General features: G+C 44.5%; 1 protein-coding gene across 1 annotated transcript; it reads right to left on the bottom strand.

Moving 5' to 3' along the window:
- Window positions 1-903: 903 nt before the first annotated feature.
- xpo1b (exportin 1 (CRM1 homolog, yeast) b) lies at window positions 904-24,415 on the bottom strand. Its single transcript, XM_031578701.2, is given in 26 exon segments — window positions 904-2,618; window positions 3,513-3,609; window positions 3,739-3,898; window positions 4,134-4,268; window positions 4,634-4,802; window positions 5,078-5,272; window positions 5,822-5,928; window positions 6,443-6,596; window positions 6,598-6,627; window positions 10,430-10,564; window positions 11,306-11,469; window positions 11,614-11,770; window positions 12,415-12,596; window positions 12,823-12,961; window positions 13,307-13,504; window positions 13,916-14,074; window positions 14,273-14,401; window positions 14,552-14,671; window positions 14,765-14,813; window positions 15,124-15,305; window positions 15,517-15,561; window positions 15,673-15,734; window positions 18,084-18,156; window positions 21,254-21,355; window positions 21,560-21,691; window positions 24,014-24,415. Coding segments are annotated over 25 exon segments (3,216 nt in total). The 5' UTR covers window positions 21,686-21,691; window positions 24,014-24,415; the 3' UTR covers window positions 904-2,471.
- Between the last annotated feature and the right edge of the window lie 1,477 nt (window positions 24,416-25,892).

Raw genomic sequence — 25,892 nt, forward strand, 5'->3', positions numbered from 1 at the left:
GGCCTTAATCAAATGCCAACATGTTATCAGTGATTAGTAGCTGTGAAGTATCATTTTACTGCGAGCCGTGCCTGGGCGAGCGAAAATGGAACATTGCCACAGGAATAACCAAGGCATGTGAAAGTTTCTGAAACGGACACCACCAGTGGACAAATCAACTTCCCTTACCCGTGCGTTGTAGTTACACGTTCAGTGCACGCGAATACGTTTCATGAATGAATTTCATTAGAAATAATGTAATTAATAAAGATGTATGGCATCTGCAGCAGCAGATCACGGTCCCAATTAATTATCCAAAAAGAACTTGACTAAGCTACAATTTAAATGACAAAATTAATATTGTAATGGAGATTTAACGGTCCCGGTGTCTTTTAAGACCACTGCAGATTAACTTTATTACTACATAATGATAGTTAGGCGTGGGAACTGAGAACCTTGCATGTAGGGATAAGGGATGGAGACACCACAGTGAAAAAACACGGCCAGAATCTGGCTTTGCTGTGTATCCTCTTCCGGGTACCAACTGTAGCGCCTTTTCACCTACCCTAATTAAGGGTATTAAAATCATGGAATGGAATCTTCAGATGCAGTGACAGTGTAATAATCACAGCAATGTTATACTAGTCACATTTCTACACAGAAAATATGAACTACAGTTCATTTCAACTTTGGAGCAGACATTTGCCTCTGTACTTTATGTCCAGCATCCAAAGCCCACTTTAGTTTAAGTTATTTCACATCAACATACCTCTTACCAAATCAGTAGCATCTCTTTGCACTGCTGGAGCCATTTCATAGCATTGTGCCAGGCACACGTCTGCCATAGGCAACCATAACGTTGACGCAACACTTTCAACCAATACAAAGTGCTCTCTGTGAAATAAAAGTAATCCAGAGACGTGATTATAAAATTCTTTCAACTTTAATCAGTTCAAAAAGTCTCACAACAAATGTAACACTTAGAGAAGGGGACTGACTGCCACTAGCCATTGGTGTTTGATTTATACATTCCTTGCCTAATTAGATTGTTGGCAATTACATTTTTTCCTCTCTGGATAAAAGCAATTTTTAATTTGAACAATTTAAAGATAAAAACGAAAATGCAAAAATACAAAATTAAATGTAAACCGAGTTTTATTTTGCTCTAAGTAGTGTCTTGAAGCACTACCGCATGGTAAACAATGAAAATTAGTACAATTCATTCTGAAAAAAGCTGAGTTAACATGAGTTGTTATAAAGAGGTAACCTACATTAACCCATAAATATTTCTGAACCACTTTCTTATACTTCGATTTAATGAAGGCTCACAAATGAGCAACAATCCTCATTGAGGAGAACAGAAACTTGATGTCGGCAAAGCGACAGCACACACGCACACACCTACCAAAGAAAAAAAAAAAGAAGAAAAAAAAAGGACAATAACCTTATGTTCCCATGGTATGACCGATGCTATACAATTGGGATGATATGCACATAATCGAAACACTCCTCCAACCTCAGCAAAGAAGTGCCTAGAGAAAGCGCGTAACAAACACGACCCTGACACCACTAAAGAGGAGGAAGACCACGGAGACGAGAAGAGGGGAGAGGGAAGAAAAAGCAGCATCTTCCAGACCTTCATTCATAATCACATTCTCTCGTCACCGGCAGCTACAGAGGGCCACGGGACAGAGTTTAGGCTCACTCCCTCCTAAATACTGACATCACTTCCTGTCGGCAACATCATGGGGGACTTGGAGGAATTCTGCAGATGACTGGAGACACACACCTTTGCACAAAAGAAAGAAAACAAAACAAAACGAAAACGAAAACAAGGGATGTCCTGCTGCCTCTCATATATATATATATAACAAATACAAATAAGGGAGGGGGCAGTGAGTTGTTAGGGCAAACAAATCCAAACAAAACCAAAAGTTTAAAATGTCTAAATCTTACAACCTCATGCAGCTCATAGATAAGGTATGTCCAACTGTATGCTTGAATGAACAATGCAAAGATATTACACAGAGGTCTCCATATAAAACGCATACTATGTAAAAAGGGCCACTGGGTGACTAGCATTTACATATTGGCATTGTTTTGGTCGACAACCACCAGAGTGCTAACCTCACCTCTCCGCAAGACAGGCTAACCACACACACACACACACACACACACGCGTGTGCACGCACGCAACCTTCCAAGAGCATGTACACACACACATACATACATACATACATACATATACACACACACACACACACACACACACACACACACACACACACACACACTGCCCAGGGAAGGTGTGCCACCTCCGCACTCGGCTCTCGGTGGTGTGTATTCTAGTTTATCATTTGTGTCCTTATGTACAGTTGTAGGTGTGTGAGTGTGAGTGTGAGTGTGTGTTTGAGTGTGGGTGAGACTGATTCGTTTGTGCATGTGTGTGTGTGTGTGTGTGTGTGTGTGTGTGTGTGAGAGTGAGAGAGAGCTCAGTCACACATCTCCTCGGGGATCTCGTGGGGGTTGAGGATGCCGGGCACAGACATCTGAAGCTTGTGCTTCTCCTCCTGGGCCTGTCTGAGCGACGCCTCCCGCTCCTCCAGGAACAGGTCTGTGGTGTCCTCGCCTGCAAACTCCTGCAGCCCGGGGAGACGAGGAGAGATGGGCGGGGGGGGGGATAGAGAGAGAGAGAGAGCAGGAATGATCAGGAGGAGGAAGGGAGACAGAAAGGGAATTGGAAAGGAAGTTGGACAGATGGGAAGAGAGACATGGGAGACAGAGGGAGAAAGAGAGCGACAACGACGACGACAAAAAAAAAAAAAAAAAAGTGTGAGTGAGCTGCCCTGGCTTAAAGCTGAAGCATGTCAGAGGCTCCAGTTCTACTGCCGCCCCCCTGCCAGAAATCTGTCAGACCCCCACTCCACACATGCAGACACGCAGATACACACCCAGGCCCAGTTACAAATTAATCCTACTGTACCCCTCTCCAACACACACAGGCAGGATTACATAGTGCACCCATAAACTGGAGCGCACACACACACACACACACACACACACACACAGCCTGACTTCTGGCCCACTAAATCCTGTCCCACTGCACTCTCCCTGACAGTAAATCTGTACTCAGTGACCCTCAGAGAGACACACACACACACACACACACACTTGTTCACAGGCTGCTCGCATTCAGGCGTACCCCCCCCCCCCTCTGATCCCACACCCGTATGCAGCTCATGGGAAACCCTGGACCAGTGCTGCGCTTTGTATTTATAGGAGGAGAAAAAAAAAAAAAAACCTCTACGGCAGCCTGGGTCAACAGCAACACAGATTTAGTAACATTGTAACCGTTCTTTCCCTTTGTATTTATAGGAGAAAAAAAAACCCACTATGGCAACCTGGGTCAACGGTAACACAGATTTAGTAACATTTAGTCTCTCTGCTATCAAAGCCTGGATACAAATGTTTGTCCTGCTGTGGCCAGTGGAGTGATGGCACTTCTGCCTTGGGCGGCCATAGTAGCATCTCACCTTAATCTGCACCAGGAAGTCCCTCAGGTGTTCCTTGAAGGCTGGGATGTCCTGGTTTAAGCTGAAGAGGCCTGTTACAAACACCTTGACTTGGGCACTGTCAGAGAGAGAGAGAGGGGAGGGGGGGAAATGAGAAGAAGAACATAAACCATTGCACAATTTGCTCAGGTGCATGGTTTCTTTGTGTGTGTGTGTGTGTATGTGTGTGTGTGTGGGGCTGGCTTACTCCTGCAGGTGGGGGAAGGCCGTCTTGAGCAGGTTGGCCACATACTCCTGGATGAAGCCCTGGTTGTTGACTGGGCTGGAGGGATTGAGGGCGGTGTTGATCTTGCCCTCCTCCACCAGGTTGAACATGTACGCCAGGATGGAGGCATGCATCGTCAGACCTGCCAGAAACACCAACGCTTGCTTTCACTCATTTTGTTACACACTCTGAGCCAAAGTCACTCCGGGCGGCCAAATGAATTTAGGCCCAGTGCAACTACCGGGGGGGGGGGGGGGGGGGGGGGGGGGGCAAAACCACAAACAAACTACATAAACAGCCCTGATCCCTGCACAAGTTCCCGCAAACCAGCAGTCATACACAAACAAACATGCACACTCGTACACTCGCACACTCACCGGCAGTATGCGACGTATCCGTGACAACGGAGAAGATGTGCTGCAGGATGTCACAGAAGTAGGTCTGGTAGAAGCTCTGCGCCGCGGCCTCTTCCTGCGCCACGTTCTGCAGGAGCGTGTAGAGGATCTGCAGACCTGCAGCAGAGCAGGCCGAGGGGAAGCACAGCCAGGGTCAGACACTCCACACTTTTTTTTTTTCATATTGTGTCATTCGATTTTTGGTAAAAGCTGAAGCACCCGACTTAGATTGAAACTGACAACTTCTGCATTTTAAAATCACATAAATTGTATGCAGTGACACTCTCACTGACTAAACACTCAACTCTGCAACCAACTAAAATCCCTAGACATATACTTCACTTCAGTTATCGTGCATATCGTTCAGATTCTAGCATCCTACTTTTGCCTTTTAAACCAGGGAGGGGGAGTATGGGGAGGGGAGGGGGAACGGGGGGATGTGTGGATGGGGAGGGTGTGGGGGGGGGGGGGGGGGGGCTCACCCGTGTCGGCCACATTCCTCATGGTGTGCTTGAAGGCCCAGATGATGGAGTCCAGCACCAGCTTGAACTGGGCTGGCGGGATGGCCAGGAATGCTGGGAAGCAGTGGGAATTCACTGCCTGGAGCAGGTAGAAGAAGTGCGTCCTGTGCTCGGGGTATTCCTCAAAGTCCTACACAGAGACAGACAGACAGACAGACAGAGGGGAGAGGAAGAGTGAGGATCCCGGTCATCTACACTTGACAGCAGCAGCAGAGCTTGTTAATTGGGGGGAGAGAGAGAGTCCTGTTGTAGACAGCGGAGGAGAAAGGCCTTGTTTTAACGACCTTGGGGATCTGACACATGGCCGCTACCTCGGACTGAATGGCGCCCGTGGCACGGAGAGCCGAATAAGCACACCTGGTGAACTAATCTATTTAGGGCAGTATGAGGTCCAGAGCGTGTCACCTTGTTGATCATGTTCAGAGTGCACTCGAAGACGGCATCAAAAATCTGTGGGATTTCCGTGGTGATGTGCCCGCCAAGTTTGTTTACGATGGTTGCCATGGTGCTGAGCACCTCAGGTTCCCTGGCAGCCGGAACATTCCGCTGGTAATCGATAAGCACGGCATCCAGAAGTGGAGGAACAAAGTTCTCCCCCACCTGCACACACACACACACACACACACACACACACGCACACACGCACACACGCACACAGAAACAAACACACGGGGATTAGACAGGATCAGTGGCAGGCACCAGACGTACGACTGCTTGTGTCGTGTCACAACTAGACTAATCTCAGACAGGAGGTTACAGCCAGGTGCACCCTGGGAACACACCTCAGTATATACATTCCTAGGTCTCACTCAAGGTTATTTTGCCCCCGACACAAGAAGAAATAAAACTTACATCTAAAAAAAAGAACTAACAAGTATACAAAAGCTTTCTAGTTAACTCTCAGTGGAAATACAGCTATTACCTCCAACAGCTACTCAAACTGCACTTGCAGAAACGCCTAAAATAGCTTTGGCTGTGAAGTACGTTTCTTAATGCTGACACTAAATCGGTCTCTTCAAACTACTGTACTGAAATTCCTGTCACTGATTACTCTGGGCGAGTGCATCCCGGGGGAGAGAGAGCAGGCGTGCCCACACAGCGTTGGTGCACTGAGAGGGTGTGGGCCGGGTCGGGCCGGGTCAAGCTCACCATCTGTGGGTCGTTGGAGCGGCTGACCCAGCCAGAAATTAGCTTTAGCGTCTCCCGCTTCACTGTCCTCATGCTCCTGATCAGAGGCTGCTTAGTCACCATCTCACCTGTGGCACAGGAAGAAGGATGGACACTGGTTAGAGAGTACACACACACACACACACACGACAGACACACAACACACACGACGCACGACAGACACATGACAGACACACGACGCACACACACGACAGACACACAAACACCTCTCCATGACAGCTGGATTTAAGATGCTGATATACGGTTGTTAAATTCTCAGTGGGATGCCTGTCATTTCAGGATCATCATTACACTTTTACATTTCCTCAACTTGTCATCCTATTTATAGCACCATGTAGTCAGTACTGAATGCAGACCTGGCTTATTGTCATTAGTAGCACACAAGCTCACAAGAGGTATTCTCACAAAACACACGCATGGCACAAAACGGATCTGACTTCCACACACAGGAGTTAAAAAACAGTAGATGCGATGTCAATCCCATTGGATGCAAACTGTGCAGGGTAGGATGTTTGAGCGCACACACACAGGCGCACAGACACAGACACAGAGACAGAGACACACACACACAGAGACACACACCATTGGTCTGGATGGCAGCAGAGATGTTCTCGCTCAGGCACTTGTAGACGTTGAGCATGTCCAGGTAGATGCGCCCCAGCTGGATGACGAAGGGGTGGCCCACGGCCTTGCAGGCCCGCACGTTGGTCTTCAGGATGCTGCCCAGCTGCTTCACGGGTCTCTGGGTCCTTCAGGATGTCCACGTTCTGAGCAGGGGGTGGGGGTGGGGTGGAGGGGACAGGAAGTGGACAGGGGGAGGTTAGTTATGCCACTTTCATACTATTAACAGCTTGTTTACACTGCTTTTCCCCATTAAAACAAAAATCTGTCCAAAATAAATCAATAATAAGTTCATGTTGAGCTACAGTACATATAATCCAGGTTAAAAATATTCATGTATTAATATTAGATAGAGCAAAACTCAATATTTGCTTTAAAGAATGCCGGGGGGAGGATTTGTGCACTTAGGTCTACATTTGAAGATATGGATGCTGACCTCCCTCCAGACACACACCCAGCCCCGGAGCAAAGGATGAGTATAGACGTGTGATGGAGATAATTTCAAAACACTGTTAATGACTTAAGAATATAATAATCAAGTGCCTTGTATTATTAATTACCTTATATGAATCATGTACTTATGTAAGCAGGAACATGGCTTTTCTGTGTTTCTGAGTGTGTGTAACTTGGAATATTAGGTGCCACTTAGTCTGCATATGTACAAGAGCATGTTTAGACCAGAAGTGATAAGAAGGGTCGAACTGTGCTTCTTCTAACCTTGCAAAACTTCCATCCTTGCCTCGGACGTGAGAAATCCATCACGTGGTTTTCTCTGCTGAACGCTCAACTTCTGTCTATATAAACCTTGTGCAATGTATTTATCATTGCTTCACTTTCAGCCTTGTGCTGGGAGTGAGCCCGATTGCAATTGTTGTCTGTCTAATAAATATACTTATATGCAGCTCCGGAGTCCTGAGGTAACTAGGGTGAATTTTTACCTATCATAATTGGGGGCTCGTGACCGGGATTCCAACAACCTCATCGACTCTCCATGCTGGGCTAATCATCAGGACCTAAACCGTACGGAAGAGTCACATATATTTCCCTAACAAATTTAGGGCAGTCACCTTCCTTAAGCCTGTAAAGGAGAGCTAGTGTCTCTCCCGAAGCCCCGAAGCGCGTTCGGTGGAAGAAGACGAGAAGGCCTCTGAAGGAAGGGTATAGAAGGAAGGGTGGCCTCTGGGCGTGGAAACATAGCTAGGGAAAATATTTCTATGAGACTCCGTTTTTCTAAAGACCTCCAACTTGAATTGGAAGGAGGCCAGGGCCTGCCAGCGAGGAGAGCCGAGAGTGAAGGAATTGAATTAGACTATAGGGGTTGGACTCCGAGCTGTTAGTGAGTATATTGTTTGTTTGTTGTGCGTGCACGCTAGTATAGTTTTTCTTGGGGTTGAGACTAACTTTATGGTTTTTACCGAAGCATTTTATTAATTTTATCTGGACTATTTCTCTGTAAAACTGTTTTAAGGGTACCATGGCACTGTCGGAAACCATATTGTGGCTTCAATATATCACATGTTATTCTCAGAGATATTTCCCTAACGAATGTTCTAGTCCCCTGGGCGCAGTCACCTTCCTTAAGCCTGTAAAGGAGAGCTAGTGTCTCTCCCGAAGCCCTGAAGCGCGTTCGGTGGAAGAAGACGAGAAGGCCTCTGATAGAAGGGTATACAAGGAAGGGTGGCCTGTGGGCGGGGAGACATAGCTAGGGAAAATATTTAACAGGGTAAGACGGAGTCTATGAAGCAGCACTATGGTTCCGACTGAGCTTAAGACCAGGCAGAAGGGTTTTATTACTTTTATTCCTTTTATCATGATTTTAGTAATCCAAGAAGCCTATCGGAACATCAAGTTCTGATACGATGTTGACCATTATTTTACTCCATGTATTGCTCTTGCTGCTTGCTTTTATTGATTTTATGTAAAGCACTTTGAACTGCAACAACCATCTGACACACACACACATGCAAAAGACCCGGTTTCATTTGAAAACCACAAAGCAGACAAGGCCACCAACCAGGCCGGACTGCAACAACCATCTGACACACACACATGCAAAAGACCCGGTTTCATTGGAAAACCACAAAGCAGACAAGGCCACCAACCAGGCCGGACTGCAACAACCATCTGACACATACACAATTGAAGAATTAGATCTCATAATACTAAAAGATATGCTGCAATATTGAGCCATGTTGAAAACATGCCCCAATAAGTGGGGATAGTAAGCATATATTTGTACTTCTTATTTAAATTTGATGAGAAAGATGTTTAAATCATTCATTATTGATTTTATTGAGTTAAAAGCAAATTGAGAATCCAAGAGTGAAATTAGTGAAATTAAGCATGCATGTTGTTATCACTGTTTGAAATGATGTATGGAAGAATCTACACTGCCTAAACTCTCAAACCATTTGCTGAAACAGACTAAGAGATTGAATATACATTTGCAGAATATATGGCAAAAATGTGAATTAGCAAAATGCTCTCAGAACTCTCTGTGCTCCGCAGGAACCTGTGAGGCTGAAACCAAGGTTGGGCCAGGAGATTGGGTAATAATCAACAGCCTCAAAAGAAAACACTGCCATTCGCCCAAGTGGGACAGACCATACAAAGTGCTACTGTCAACATCTACCACAGTCAAAATAGCGGAGAGCCACCTGGATACATCTAACATTGTAAACGAGTAAGCCTTCCTTAGAAAGAGACAGAGGATAGGAGCTGTCCTCCTCTACAGTTCTCCAAGGCCACTGTGACAGAAGTCCAGCTACAAAGGGGATTCTTTGCGTTAGACAATTTTTCGTCTCAAACCTGGTGAAGAAAACTACACTGTCCAGTGGGGTAAAAGAGCCTAGTGGATACTGGGAGGGCAGGGTGGTCCTATCTCTGTGAAGTCATGGGGAGTTACAAGGGAAAAATGAAACAATGTGTGAAACATTTGATAATAACCGTACTGCTCTACATTTTGGTACTGTTAACATATTGATCACAACAGGCACCGGTCTTGGTCAAATGTCCGCGATGGGGCCTACCTAAAGATCATCCGTGGTGATGGGAAAACCAGACTGCCCAAACACACTTTCCACAAAGAGACTGTTTACATTTTCCTGCCCAGTAATATTCAACAGCCGATGTGATCTGCAGAATGCCTGATGGGGAACAGGGCCTTCAAGGACACAGCAAAGAGGCCTTGTTTGAATGTTATCTGAAGCCTAGGCGAGCTAATGACACACACACACACACACACACACACACACACACACACACACACACTCTCGACACCCACTATGTTGGCCTACAAATGCAAAGTATACAAATGTGTGATGTGAAAAATGATGATTGACTTATGATGAGATGAAATAATGCTCAGTAATGATCTCTGTTCCGAAAATCCATGTGATGAAGCTCAGAGTGGTGATTTTGAATTATCCATTGAAACGGATAAAAGGAGGGACTGATGGAGATCATTTCCAAACACTGTTAATGACTTAAGAATATAATAATCAAGTGCCTTGTATTATTAATTACCTTATATGAATCATGTACTTATGTAAGCAGGAACATGGCTTTTCTGTGTTTCTGCGTGTGTGTAACTTGGAATATTAGGTGCCACTTAGTCTGCATATGTACAAGAGCATGTTTAGACCAGAAGTGATAAGAAGGGTCGAACTGTGCTTCTTCTAACCTTGCAAAACTTCCATCCTTGCCTCGGACGTGAGAAATCCACCACGTGGTTTTCTCTGCTGAACGCTCAACTTCTGTCTATATAAACCTTGTGCGATGTGTTTATCATTGCTTCACTTTCAGCCTTGTGCTGGGAGTGAGCCCGATTGCAATTGTTGTCTGTCTAATAAATATACTTATATGCAGCTCCGGAGTCCTGAGGTAACTAGGGTGAATTTTCACCTATCAACGTGTGTGTGTGTGTGTGTGTGTGTGTGTGTGTCTTACCTTGGTGGCCTGCTGGATGATGCTGTCCCACACCTGGTTGGGGAGCAGCATGTACTTCTCTATCAGGTGCTCCTGCACGGCCTGGTCCGTCTGCGCTCCGATCATGTAGCCCACCGCCTCGTAGAACGTGTGCACCTGGAATAACGACCAGAAGAGAGAGAGAGAGAGAGAGAGAGAGAGAGAGAGAGAGAGAGAGAGAGAGAGAGAGAGAAGAGAAGAGAAGAGAGGTACAGGAAAAGAAAGCAGTTGTGTTCATTATACAGGTCCCGATAGGGGAAACAAAGGCAGAGTGCAAACAAATAAACGACGCCGCCCGAGATACAACTGCTGATTCTCTGCTCAACCCTGAGGCCAGCAGCTCATTTCAGCCAATTTCCTGCCTGTAAGCCCCTGAAAATGACCAGAGCCAGTTTACTACGGCGAAGTTGCTCCCAGTCTTAGACCACACTACTGTGGGGGCCCATGAGGCCAGGGTGGAGAGCATTTGTTCTTCGCTTCACACAAAGGCAATAAATACACTTCTATGTCTTCCCACAGATCATACAACTCTGCTGTCAAAGGAGCTGGTGTATTGCTAGAATGCAGAAGCACCCAATCAATAATTTGACAAAGTTAACATATTGGCAAAATCAACATAAGATCATGATGGGGCAAAAGACAGCTATGACTGTGTGCTACTGAGAGAATGTGGCGGACCTTTTAAGCAGAGGAACCACTTCTAGGATCATACATACATATGATGTATACAATATATACATAATGCAGAGCATAAGACGATAATACAACAGCTACTCTATGACAATCTCAGGTCCGACTGGCATTAGGTGTGTCTAGAAGGTGGGCTTAGAGGCAGAAATCAGGAAGTGCAGGCCTTACCTGCTGGGGCTGGAGGTCACAGATGATGGTGTTGATGTTGTTGAGGATCTCGTCGATGAAGGGCATCACCTCGCCCACCTGCACCTGGACAAAGTGTCGCCGGCACTTCTGGGCGATCTTGATGAAGGTGTCGCACGCCATGTCTTGCACGCCATCGTGGGTCTCTGCAAAACATTGAGGCTCATAAGCATACCACAGTACACAAGAATGTGAAGGTGTACCAACCCTGTTGGCAAATAACTTTGTATGAGGACATGCCGAGACGTCCGTGCTAAACTGTAGTAGATAGCCTACTGCCAATCACTCACCGTGCATGAACTCGAACAGCTTGTTGACAACAGTCTTGAGAAACTTCCAGTGGGCACGCAGGAACCGTGGGTACTGACCCACGATGTACATGATGTTGGAGGCGATGATGGCTTTGTTGTCTTTCCCCCTCTTCTGCTCACATAGTCCCAGGAGGTCCTGAACCACAAACACATCAAGCAAACACTCATCAATTCAGAACTGCTATTTCTATTCTCAGCCACCAGTAATCATTTTCAGTAATTGTTCCAGCTAATTGGTTGTATATGGATTGATATGGGGGGTAAAATACAAATAGTTTGTGAGGATTAATCAGAACAGAACTAATGTAGATGCTTTGCACTAAATTCAATTCAATTTTATTTATATAGCGCCATAACAATACAATTGTCTCAAGGCGCTTTACAGAGCCCAGAGCCTGAACCCCCTTAGTGCAGACAACCTCAGATGAAAAACTGGACCTTACGTATCATACTTCTACGTATCTGTCAGTCTGCCTCAGGGCAGCTGTGGCTACGGATGTAGCTTACCACCACCGGTATGACTGTGTATGTATGAATGACTACTGGACTCTGGACTCTGTAAAGCGACTTCAAGTATTTAGAGAAGCGCTATATAAGATTCAATTCAATTCAATTCAATTCAACTTTATTTCGCCATGTATACAGATACTAGGAATTTGTTTTGGTATTCTCCATGCAGGCTATAGTATCACCAAACTATCTCCTGCACGAGATCTCCACGGCCGCTACACAAGCGATTGAATTGATTGATTGATTCTTATCCATTTGGTGTTCACCCACCTTGATCACAGTGACCAGGAACCTCTTCTCGTCCTCCTCGTGCATGGCTCCACTGATGGAGCCTATGGCCCAGCAGAGCGTGTTCAGGTTCTTCCAGGACCACTCCGTCCCGTTCACCTGGTTGTGCAGCTTCTCGGTCATGATGCGCTCCGTGTCTGCGTAGTCCAAGTGAGTCAGGTAGACTGAGGACCACGGGGTGGAGACGGGCAGAGCAGAAAGAAAAAAGAAAAAAAGAAAATCGTTTTAATCCATGATACTGAAAGGGTGAGGTTGAGCTTAAAAAGCCAGTTGAAATTTGACTGTATGCTTGTTGCCCTAGGAAGCATAAATAGACAAAAGGCTAAGCTCTGACGATATCAAGTAAACAAACCAACAAATGCCTCCTGGGTCACGGAGAAGAACACTCACCAAGCGTCTCCCGCATGTTCTTGTAGAGGTTGATGGAGTCCGTGTCCTTCATGAACTCCCGCACCACCTCGCCCTGGTCGTTCTCCACCACCAGCACCTCCTCAGGCTTGGCCATGCGGCTCACCATCAGCATTCGCACCTGGGGGAGAATGGGGGGGGGGGGGGGGGGGGGTGTGTGTGAGTGGAGGAGTCCTTCCCTGATCCAGTGGGCAACACTTCAGCAGATATGAGGAAACTGTGCATGAGGAGGAGGAGGAGGAGGAGGAAGAGGAGGAGGAGGAGGTTTCTAAAAAAATAAAGTTTCCGTGTTTAGCTGTGCGTATCTGCAAGCTGCTTCAGCTGAGGGCTTGCTGTTGATTATACCATGGGGAGGTGGGGGGGGGGGCGGGCGACGACGACGATTTTGGGTAGGCAGACACGTAGCCGTTCAGGTTACCTATACAGGCGCCGTGCGTGGGGCTGACTGAGGGGGGGGACGACTCACCTTGGAGAGGACGGGCAGGTAGAGCTGCCTCCTGGGGGGCACGTCGAAGTGCTGGCTGCCTGACAGGAGCGGCGAGGTGGAGGTAGAGAAGGGGCTCTCGCGGTACAGCTCGGCCGCCAGGTGGTTCCAGTACTCCAGGCAGATCTTGAAGATTTCCGTCTCCTCCACCTCAGACACCAGCAGCATGTAGTGCAGAGCCTGGGAGAAGGAAGACCAAAAAAATGGAGAGATTGAGGGGACTATGCTAACGTCAGTGTGACACCAGACACACACAGAGAGAGTTTTCCACCACGACAGATCGGGCAGATCAGAGAGAAGGCTGCCGAGGTGCTGCTTAGGGAGCAGTGTAAGCAGAAGCATGTGATGGGCTGAAAGATAAACGTGCAAGTTTAGGGCTTATCTTAAAGTTGACACAACTGTTTCGCAACTTAGAGGTGGCAGGGCCTGCGTGGCACTGATAAGGCCCTGGCGCGGTGGTGACGATGCTAATCAGATGGTTAGAGTGGGAGGAGAAGTGCGGGGGGCAGAGGAGAGAGCAATCAGAGGCTGGCCGCTCTGGCTGGCCTGGTTTGGGGTGTAGGAGGCCAGCTGGAGGCCGGGCAGCCTCACCTCCATGAGGGTCTCCCGCAGGTTGAGCCTCTTCTCGATGAGCTGGCCGTGCTCCTTGAGGAAGGTGCAGAGGAACAGGCTCAGGTTCTGGATGAAGTTCTGCTCGTCGTCCTTGCCGTTGGCGTAAGCCAGGCGGATGTTGGTGTTCAGAGGAAGCATCTGTTATGGGAGGAGGGAAAAAATGCTTTCGAGGTCAAGGTAAAAAAAATATGACACTGACGGCATGTCAAAAACATGCAAAGCATAAAAATTCCAAGGCAACAACAAATATTCAAACAAGACATCTTGTGTTTTAACGACAGCCGGTCAGTCTTTGGCAAGTTTATTTTGCATTAATGTCACTGGTAGAATCAGTACCTGTTTGAGCTGCATCATCGTGAGTGTGAACAGTGTGACAAACTGCTCCTCATACTGACTCACGCTCACACCGGCGATCTCCGTCAGGCACTTCAGCGTCACGTTGCGGAACATGGGCACGTTTAGGAACTGCACAGATGAAGGGGGCAGAGCAACACGCCTTTTACGACCAGCTGGTAACAGAACACCCTCACGCATGTCGGTCGTTCGGTCGTTAATATCCTAACTAGGCATACTGAAACCACAGGCGGGTCATCTGAGGTGAACTAAAGCACGTACCTTATATACAAGCGTGCTGATGAGCTTGGTTTCAAATATGTAGCCAAGTGGTATCCAGTTGAGAAACCGAAGCAACGTTTCTAACGTGGCGTGGACCAGTGGGGCATTCTGGGAGTTTTCCTATGGAGCACCAAAGACCAAAAATGAAATGTATGTTTGATTTCCTCACAGCAGAAACAAAAGACAGACAAACACTCAAAGTCTGATACATACCATGACAAACTGGCAGAGCTGGAAAATCTGGGAGAATTCATTACACATGCTAGAGGAAAAAAACAAAAAAACAAAGAAATGAGTGTTAATAATAAAATAACAGCAGACTTGAATATGACAGCCCTACCTGTAAACTTCTGAATATTCTAGTCTATTGATCAACACTGACTGAATCAAAACAACGTATAAAGTGCAAGAGTGGCTTTAGATTGATCCAAGCCTATTGGGCGGGGGCACTCATTCTCATTTTACCTCAGAAGAGCATCAGCACACTGAAGTTTAAGGGGCTGATGTTTACTTAGCACGATGCCATCGTTTTAGCTTGATCTCAAAGCCGTCTCAGGGTCTCCGTGTCTCACCTGTCTTTAAGGTGCTTGGCTTTGACCTGGGTCATCTGTCCGCTGGAGAAGTCGAACACCTCCTCGCTCAGCAGCTTCAGGATGACCATGTTGTTCTGGCACAGGCTCTCGCTGGTGCGGCTGGCGCCCACTATGTCACTGATGAAGGTGGGCCAATGCTTAGGCCACTCCTGCTTAAGGATCTACATGTGCGCACACACACACAGAGAAAATACACTCCAATTTGTAACTCTGTATAGTTAAAATGCAGACACCACTGCAGGAATACAGATAAATAAATCATCATATCGATTAGACATGTTTTCCATTTATTTTTATATATTTTTTTTTATTTTTATAAATATTTAAGTATTTACAAATCAATCACAAAAATGTAGGACAAGTAGACCTTACCTGCACCAGGATCATATTCAGCTTTCCTATGTATACCTTCTCTTTCTGCAATGTCACATAAGAACAGTGTCACAAGGAGGAATTCCAAAAAATCAAAGAAAAACTGAAACAGACTCTGTCAATATGCATAGGGCCTATCCGAGCTGCACCACTCACCTCAACACTTGTTGCGTCAGATGACGTCTTGATTATCAGACCGACAACATACTTTTTGATTCCTGCACACAAGCAGATAAAAAGACAGAACGTTACAGTCCGCTTATAGACAGAACAGGCCACAGGCAGAGCCAATCCTGACACAGAGGGGTTGGGGGGGGCATAAGGGTTTATAACAGTGGAATAAATAAAAGATATCTGAAGGAAAATAAAAAAACAAAAACCCAGCACATTTCAGAGAACTTGTTACATTGTTTCTTGCCATGCATAGCTCAGTGAGTAAACTAGTGTGCGCCAGATTTGGTTGTAAAACTTGAAATAGATACATGATTTTTATTTTCTTAAAGTGTTTAGAGATATTTGCCAATTGTACTACTGGGAATGATCAATGACATCATTCCCTTTGAACAGGACAGGAGAAAAAAAAAAAAAAAAAAAGAAGCTTTTAGAGACATTGCCCTTTGGAAGATGACTGTTCTAGCTCTATCCACATTTGCTAGGAGCATCATCACATGACCACAGTAATGTGTAGAGAACCAATCACAGACCCGGATGCAAGGCAGAACGCTGACAGGTGAAATGACATACTTGCCAGTCGCCCTGCATTGGTTAGCCACTTGAACAAAACTCAGGCATCTACGGTCAGAAGTGGGAAGTCTTAGGTCAATGATGGAAAGAAAAAAAGCTAATAACTTGGAGGGGAAAACAAAAAGAAGTGACTTAATAATGAAATGATTAGTTTTGACTTCTTACTTTCTTAACCTAAAATGAAATAAAAGCTTTGATTAGAGGCCAAACAAAGGGCTATTCAGCATTAAGACTCCTGTAATGCATCTTATCTTACAATTACATACGTACTATGGGCTGCCTTAAATCCTCTTAATTTAAAAAAAAAAATTGTGGTAGCATCTTAACATGGATGTAGAACAATTGACAATTTCTCTTACTTGTTAAGCTGTTGGGATGTGCAAAAGAGTACCGACTGAATCCTATTAGTAATCTGGAGTCAAAAGCTCTTCAAAAGAACACATACATCCTGTTAGCATTATAAATGTGCCCCTCCAGTCTCTGTGCACTTAAAACATTAGAGACTTTCCCATTAGAGACTTTCTCTCTGCTACTGCTGATGATGATGATTATGATAACATGAGTCTGAGGATTGTGAGGGATGGAAAAGCATGAGGAAATGGGGGGATGCTAAATTAAAAGAGGCATGTGTAGTTCACCACTTCATTCTCCTCAATGCATGCCTGGTGACATACCATTATTTGGCAGATAGGGGGCAGCAAAGTATGGGACCTTTAAGGAGAGCCAATCAACTTTGGGCTTGTCAATCAAAGGGTAAGAATCTATTTCATTTCATAAATTACACATTCTGACATAAAAAATTATAAAATAAAATTTAAAAAAAATCAACCATATACTAGCACACACATACACACACACAGAGCGCCTTAGGTAGAATGAGGAGCAGAGAAGCTGGCCAAATTACACCCCAGGGGACAAACGTTCATAGTTGGAGTATTTAACTCCATGACGTCTAATGCTGTGCTGATCATATTACACTGAGAACTGGATCATCATATGGGTACAGTAGTGATTAGAGAAGGACATGCTCAAATCTATTTCATGGAAAAAAAACTACACAAATAAATAATCGAAATAAATAAAGCTTCATAGATAAATAACTAACTAAACAAGAGGCTTCAAATACATGTGATAAAAGTCCACATGTGAAAGCTTTTTGTGGCAGTCTTGTCCGCAGCTAAATCAGGTGAAGGCATAGCTGTAAATGACAATATCGAACAGTAGCTGCAACAGATATCACCGATGATCATTCCTATGCAAGGCACTTGTCAAAAGCATTCAGTATACCTTTAGATCTCTGCGTCACAAGTTAGAACTTATCTCTTACAATAACAACCAGCCTTCACAATATGCCTTTTGGGAAACAGGTCCGCTACGAACAGCATGTTCTTGCTTTGACTTGCCTTTTTCTGCAGTGGTAAAGGGCCGCCACAGTGCTGAATCCAATCCTTTTCGGAGAGGGAACTGCACCCAGCCAAGCAGAAACGCACACCAGCATGCTTAGCGGAGAACACGGTTCAGCTTGGCAACAGCACGTCGGGGGTTGTTAAATGTGAATATGTGGCCGCGACCGAAAAAAGCGTCTTACGATCTCGAGTGCTGTTGTACGAGGAGGCAAAGTCGGCACAGCATCTTGCTCAAACCCGCTAACAGCTAGGGGGGAGACTTTGTCCACTGGGGTGTCATGTGTGGAATTGAAAAACTGCTCCTATGAAGCGATTTGATTGGTGAGCTTAGAAAATAAAAGCTCCTTTGACCTTTTTCTTGGCCTTGGGGTCAGAGATGTGTGCATGGATGACAAGGCAGTGTTGAACGAAACGTACCTTCACACTGGTTTCGTGGTAAAATCTTCCATCTTGTTTTTATAACCGTTTCCAGAATCTGCAGGGCATAGTACTGTAATGCCAAAAGAGAAAGAGTCGTTAACGGAATCGGTTTTACCCAAGCAGGTCAAAACATGTCACCACAGCTGTGTACTTTTACCACCAAAAATAATTACAAAAAAAAAAAGAAAAAAGAAAAAGGCCTGAATTGAGCCTGCCTGAAATGTTTTCAAATGTTCCTTTTAAGTAAAACAAACATGAGGGGGGAGAAAAAGAAAGAAAAGAAAAAGAAATCTGATTTGGACAGGTTCATGCAGATTTTCAGTGGGGTTAAAATAATATGCAACTCGCTCTCTATGAGCCGCTATTTGGATGAAAACCCTGTAGCAGTCCTGCTGTTATTCCCTGCATCACACCAGAACAGTGAAGACAGCAAAGCGAGGAGGGAGACGGAGGAAGGCAGGCCAACGCCTACGCCTCACCAATAGCATCTGGCTGCAGAGTTGCTCACTGCTTCAGACACTACCAAGCAGCACAACAAAATGAATGATATCGCCCAAAAAAGGAGGGAAAAAAAAACAGAAAAAAAAAGGTTGCTGACCCCTGCAGAGTGCCAGAATGGAATGATCTCTGCTTTCCTCATATTTTCATTGGTTTCTTTTCTGGGGTCAAAAAAAATGGTCAAGTCAAATAGCCGCGCCCTCACAGCTCATTTGCTGAAGATTAATAGATAGATAGATAAATAGATAAATAAATAAATAAATAAATAAATAGCAGAACAGTTAAGACAATATGGGAAGTCATTCTTAATGTCTGTTTTCACCTTGAACTGGTGTGCCTCGTAAGAACAGCAAGACAGACCACAGGTTTAATTTCGCAACCCTCAAATGCTGTAGTGTGATGTGCTTCTCATTCTGGTTTTGTCTTTCAGAAATGCAAGGCTGACTTTTAGTTAGTGTACTTGTTAACGTCACTAGTGTTATTCGGATCAACAGTATTTCAGCTGTAGGGATCATCGACTTTAAGGTGCAGTAAGTAGTTTTTGTTGCAAAAACTTTAAAATGCTGGAAGGTCTAAAATGAAGATGTTATTCTGAGCGGACAGGGAAAAGATAAATGTTCCTGTGCACACCGTGCATCTTGAGTCATTGTTCACATATTTTATGCATTTGTTTATATTTTACAGGGAGACTTAAAAACATGAAAGACCTGAAACAAAGAACCAAGAGGTATAGAATGCAAGAATAGGAAGCTTCTTTCTATTAGGTCTTCACAAGGGAGTTGTGAGTATAGAAGCATTTGATCTATTTAGGAGTTTGTTCTGACAACCAAAACTACTCACTGTATCTTTAAGAGGTGAGGGGTAGGGGGAGGGGAGGGGCTGAGAAATCAAGAGATGCACAGCAAGCTGTTAATGTTTCAAAGCCATGGGGTAAAGGGTTGTAGAGGGGGGACGTTTTCAACACAGCTATTGTAGTTATTAAAGGTGAACTTGAAGGTTGGACTGCCCTTAATGCTAAACCACTTAGAACCTACAAAACCTGAAGGCTTCCAAACCTTCATGCTGTTGCACCTTTAATTTCCGTTCAAGATAAACATGACAAAGGAGGAGGAGCACATAGAAAACAGTTACAAAAAGCAACAGCTCCTTCCTTACAGACATGTTTTATTCTGCCCCGCCCCATTATTATTTCCTTGTTTGTTTGTTTGTTTGTTTGTTTGTTTGGTGGGATAGCAGAAAGAGAGTCAGGAGCTGAAGAAAGTACAGTGAATGCGAGATCAGACACAGGGGAGACATGAATGATCCCTACAGGAGAAATAGCTGCTGCTAGCGCTTGGCTGTGATGAGGTCTAGATAGTGTCTGGCTGCGGATTCCGGAACCCTCCCTCAGCCCAATGAAACAAATGCAATAGAAAATTGATGAACAGAATTCAGTCAAAGGGAATCAAAAGGGTAGACCTTGTGGGAGGCCTGCCGCCCAAGCCTAGCTGTGTCAAGATGCACAGGAAGACACACCCCTTTTCTTCCTATTACAAGCAATCAACAATAATGGAACATTATGATTAATATCAAATATTAACACCTTCAATGAAGTAAAATACAAGCTGTTTAAAAAAAAAAGAAAAAGCAATTTAGAAAATAAATATAGTTCAGAGCCAAATGTTAAGGAGGTGCTTTACTATTAACACTTTTTTCTGTTTGATTTTTTTCTTTCCTTTTTTAAAAGTAAGAAAAATTAAGACTTTAGACAAACTTAAAAAGGGTTTACCTTTTCTGCTTTCTCTGTTCCTCTAATGACCTCACTTTTGGGTAAATTACTTGTTTGAACTTAAAAAAATACTGTTGATAGATCAACTCAAACATTAGTAATGACTTGTCAAGTGTTAAGAGCAATGTCACAGGCAAGCAAAAAAAAAGGCAAACTGGTTTACCATTACTTTGAGGAAGTCTTTGAAATATTGAAGAGGCTGCAACTTCCACACAAACATCATTGGCATGACAGACGCTACCGTGAAGTAATGGAAACGGGTCACATTCAGTTTGCTCACTCCAATCAAGACCAAATCAATGCAATTTTTTTTAGTCAAGGAGATGCAAAAGCTTTGATCTGGAACATTTTACCGCCATCAGTTGCCAGGTGAAGAGAGGTTTGAGGACGAAACTGGCCGCAGCCCGAGTCGTTCGGTAAAAGGACGTGGCATTATCCGAAAAGACTGGCCACTGTGCAGAGGTATTTCACTGTAAACAGTGGATCGTCACACAGTGCCTTGAACTTGGACTGTGAGTTTTCTCGGTTGAGAACGGAGGCTCTCAAAGGGTGGGAGGGCAAGGAGTTTATTCATTTCTATGTGTATTTTGGCAAGTGTGTGTGTATTAGAGAAGGAGAGGGGGGTTGTTAAAGGGTTATCTGAAGATACTCCAGCGCCATCACTCCAAATGATTCACTTCACCCAAGAGACAAAAACAAAAGACCCCCCCCCCCCCTTTTCAAAACACATCAAGGGCAGGAAACAGGTGGTTACACGTGGGGCACAGCACAGATAGGCGATCAGAGATCCCAAACTAATGCTCTTGATCAGGTCTACTGTGAAACATTCTGCTCGAGAAATCTGACAGGACTTCCTCAAAGTAGAGAAATGGCCTTCCTCCACCCGAGTTGCCAGGCTTACTTTGGTGTTCATGTTCTGCGAGAACTCCAAGATGGTGTCTACTCTGGTCCAGGCATCCGGATGTTCTTTCAAATGGGTCAACACCTCCTGTGCCATTCTTTGCTGAAAAGAGAATCCCCAAGACAGGTAACGGACATTAGTCATTTATTACAGACCCCAATTTCAGAGGTTATTACTCAGTTGGTGCATCATTTGTAACAACTCTTTTGGTATGTCAAACAACCATCTAACATTCAACAGCATAACAATTACAATGTCATAAAGTGTACTACTACTGTGTCAACAATTGGGATGAGCCATTCTTACCTGGGGTCCCACACCGTGGTAGAGACAATTCACAACATTATCCAGCAGGTTAATATCCAGTTTCTGGTTGAAGTCCAGCAGCTGTCGCGCTGCATGGTCGGCTAACATTGTCATAATTGCTGGCATAGAGCTCTGCAAGGACAGGGAGGTGATGTTACGGGGGCAGAGAAAACATCCAGCAGGCAAAGTCATGTGAATTGAAAGTTTGGGCACACAATTCCAAACAGCTGACTGTATCCACCGTGCCCCCCCCCCCCCCACACACACACACACACACCATCCCCACACAATAAAGGTCTACTATCAACAAGCCTTAAATGACCTGCTCTGAGTTCAGTGCAGTGTCCATCAACTTCTTTTTTACCCCACATAAATAGCTTGTAAAAAAGACTTCACCAAAATGCTTTCATGTAAAGTAAACAACAGGGGGCCTAAATACTAAGCTGGCTGGGGACACCAGAAAGCACATGGTTGTGCTTAACCAAAGAGTATGCATGCCAGGGCACATTCAGTTCATCTCCACAATAGGAGCACGTGCACCTCTGCGCGTCCAACGACGTCACATTGTTTACATCTGCAGCTGACAGGCGTGGCCCAATCTTTCTTCGCGATTTTTTTGCGTCTTCAAACCCAACCAATAGCCAATGAATGAAGAATAACAGTTCTGCAACTAGGAGGTTTGTTTATATGCGGCAATTATTGCAAATGGTAGTACAGGCGGATGCCATTCGGTCCAAGAATCGACAAGGCGAGAAAACCTAAAATCTAGTCTTTGCTTCCCGTGACATGCCATGTCTACAAATGTATTTAGAATTTTCACAGATCACTCCCTTTACAATTATCATACAACTGCAGACGACTCAAAACAGCAGTTTTGTTATTAACACTAGCTATATGCACACTTGTCAAGTTAATCACGGTTAAAGACATATCTAGTTTACTATCCAACAAAAGCTCCAAGACAATATGGTAAACCCATTTCAACGTCCACAATAACTAGTGCAAATGCTTTGCCGAGTGTAATATCGGTTAAGCAATTTATATCCTTATGAAAGCCGAAGTGGACTTTCTAAACTCCTAGCTTGAGTGTCCAACCAACTTTGCAATGATTGCTCCAAACAAGATTAGCTCATTGTTGGCCTAGGTACGTTAGTGGTTTGAGTAACTGCTCAAATTACACTCTGGGCAGGTAGCAGAATTACAATCCATGTTTGATATCTTGTAACGTAACCAGTATGTCAGTACGCAACTCTATTACCATTTCAATAAAGCTAACGTTAGGAGATAACTTACGTCTGAATAATATTTCGTGCTGTAACAGTTAGCCGTTGGCTAAACACCGAGTCAAGTACAAAACGATGAGATAGGCACAGGTTCCAAATCACGAGTGAGCTGCTTACTACACTGTGCTCCTACAGCGAAGGTAGCATGTCAGTTTGTAAGTTATCAAAATGTAAGTTGCGGACAAAACAAATTTGAATAACTTTTCATGTAAATATGAAACAGTCCACAAATACATAAGTTACACCAACAAACGCATCTTGCAGTCACTCCTTCACGCGATTTAAAGAGATGACACTGACTTTGTCTTCCCCAAGTTGTATGGGTCTACCCGTTTCCACGCCAATGTTACCCCTCCCACCAACATGCTGCTTGGCGCAGCAAGCAAACAGTCGGACAAGTGAGGGCTAGCTAGCAACACAGCTTAGATATAAACACGGCATTACCTCGAAAAACAACAGAAAAACATCTACAATGCAGTTGTCGTTAACTATGTGTAGGACTCTTGTCAGTCGTTTGTCGCGTTTGCAGTGACGTTATCTAGACAAAAGTTGTGTGGAAAATGTGCAGCTCACTTGGCCACCGTTACCGTTAGCGGCAAAGTGCCTTTCTCCTGCAATGTTAATATGAACTGAGCACCCTGATCATACCCTGTTAGCTAAGCGGCTAACGTTAACGTTCATTGTAATGAGCTGACCACCAAACGTTAGCTACCGTTGCAAGGTGTCAATGAAACAGCCTTTATGCTAAATGTGTTTACAGCATGACGTATACTCCATTACCTATCCGACATTGAGAATCGTGAGAATTAGCCAGTTAGCTGACTAAGAAGTCAGATGGGTTCATTCAAACCTGACTCACACAACTGCTTCTAGCTAGCTAACATGAAAATCATAGACACCCATTCACAGCACGAGTTCTGTCACACACCCGCAATACCTAGTAACGTTAGATAGCTAGCTTTACAGTCCTGGCCAGCTAGCTGCGAAGAACACCCTCGACCTTTTAATGTTACTTACCTACGATTAATCTGTGCTTCTTTGGTTTTATTCCCAAAGTGAAGTAAAACAAATAACAGTGACAATTTTACAGCACTGTCCCCACGTATAAACCCAAATGATATAATGTTAAGGTTAACCCGTAAGTTTTAACACAGCACTGAGCGTTACCTACCAAAAATCCAAGCCTTTGCCTGAAAGAGGGATGGCTTTTACGCCACGAACTTACAAAAGCTGTCTAGCTTCAGTATTCCAGTTGCTTGATACTTGCTAGTTTGCTAGCATGAGCTACCTAGCTACAGCTAAAAAAAGGCTGTCTATCCCCTAACGTTAGACAGCCCCTGTTCCACTATAGCTATGATAACGTTAGTTGTTGGATGGTGATGACCACTGATGTGGAATTCGCACCAATAATCACGGCAAGCTGAGTAACTTCGTACTCCGATGCATTTTACGAAATAAAATAAAGCTTAATTTATAAATTATATCTTTACTGAGATAAATTTTGCAGCGGGCGGTTTGAGAGACTGTGAGCCTGCGCCTGTTCTCCTCTCAAGCAACAAACTCATAACCGGTTGAAACCGGTTCAGACTGGGAGATTCCATCTCGGTTTAGTTTTCAGCCGATGGCGCCTCGGAAAGTTTGGACTAACGTCACGCCCATATTTGCTTTCAATTGGCTCGGCCTTCGAATGGTCCATCCTTGTTCCACATCTATTGGAGGATAGAAGTGTCAATTTGTTTCAATTCTTTCAGGCGCCCACGCGACCGCTCCACCCGTGGTCAGAAAAAGAAGGCGGACTCCCAGCCGAAGCTACAGAATGGAGTTCGTGTCTCCCTTACATGAGTGGCAAACTGTGCTGTCAGTACTGATATTAAATTGTGTGTCGCGAGTCTGCTAACTTACAAGTTGTTAAGTATCTTTACCATTGGCTCTGGACCGTTGAATGACATTCGGACGAGTGTTCTGTGATGTGAAATTCTTTATCAAAGACTTAGCCAAAATGAAACAAACGTTAGAGGTTACTACATGTTCCGACAATGCTGACAAATAAATTCAATGTAGTACGTCTTTAATACAGTGATAACTGGTCTGTCAAGGACGTCCTCATTGTGACTTCATTTCGGATGTTGGTAGGCTACATACACTTCCACCGTTTGTAAGCTGGTAATTTTCCACTCGCCACGAAGGGGAGTGGTTGCTCTCAGACAGGGCATGTTAGACGCATGGCATGAGGATTAAAAAAAAAATTGTAAATGTGAGTGGATATCGTAAGGTTATAACAGAGGTGGGATATAATTCTAAATGACACTGTCACGAAGACTTACGTCTTGTACACACTGATTAGAACTCTTGTCCATATGTTCAATAGGCTGAAGGCGCAGTAACAGCGGATGCAAAAATGATTAGCCTAGTTTTTTTGCTCTCGTCACGTGATTCTACGCCAGTTGATGGAAAAATACAGGACTTTCTGTAGGGAGTGTGTACTGCTTTACAAAGCTTGGAAAGTGTCCAGCAGAAATACACATTATTACGGTTATTTTGTGTAATCTGTCATCCTAAATTTAATTTACTTTAAAGAATGAGCGAGATAAATGGTATTCATCGTTATACAAACATTCTGAGAATGTTTGAGTATAGATTTGATGGTTGGTTAATATAGGTTAGCAAATGGTTGACTCGGAGTCGGACGAACAAACGTATATCTTCAGGTAGGTTGAACAAACGTATATCTCCAGGTAGATGAACACCAAATAAACCTTTAAACATAGACAACAACCTAGGCTAGCCTGTGGGATGCATTTATAACCTGTCAATGGTATCACATGCCAACAACCTGCAGCCTATCGCCACCTAACTATAGTTTAAATTATCACAAAACAAGTCCCAATGAACCTCTACGCAGCCTATACATTAGTAAATGGCACCCAAGCTCTTGTCCTGCGTCCCTGCTGACACTGAAGCGGTCAGTGTCAAACATCCGAATGTGCTCTGCTCAAAATACAGGTTAGTCTGCTTTCAGGAACGCCAAACAACATTCACTTGAGGTGGGT

Source organism: Clupea harengus, chromosome 13 (genome assembly GCF_900700415.2).
Source record: "Clupea harengus chromosome 13, Ch_v2.0.2, whole genome shotgun sequence".
Classification (NCBI taxonomy): Eukaryota; Metazoa; Chordata; class Actinopteri; order Clupeiformes; family Clupeidae; genus Clupea; species Clupea harengus.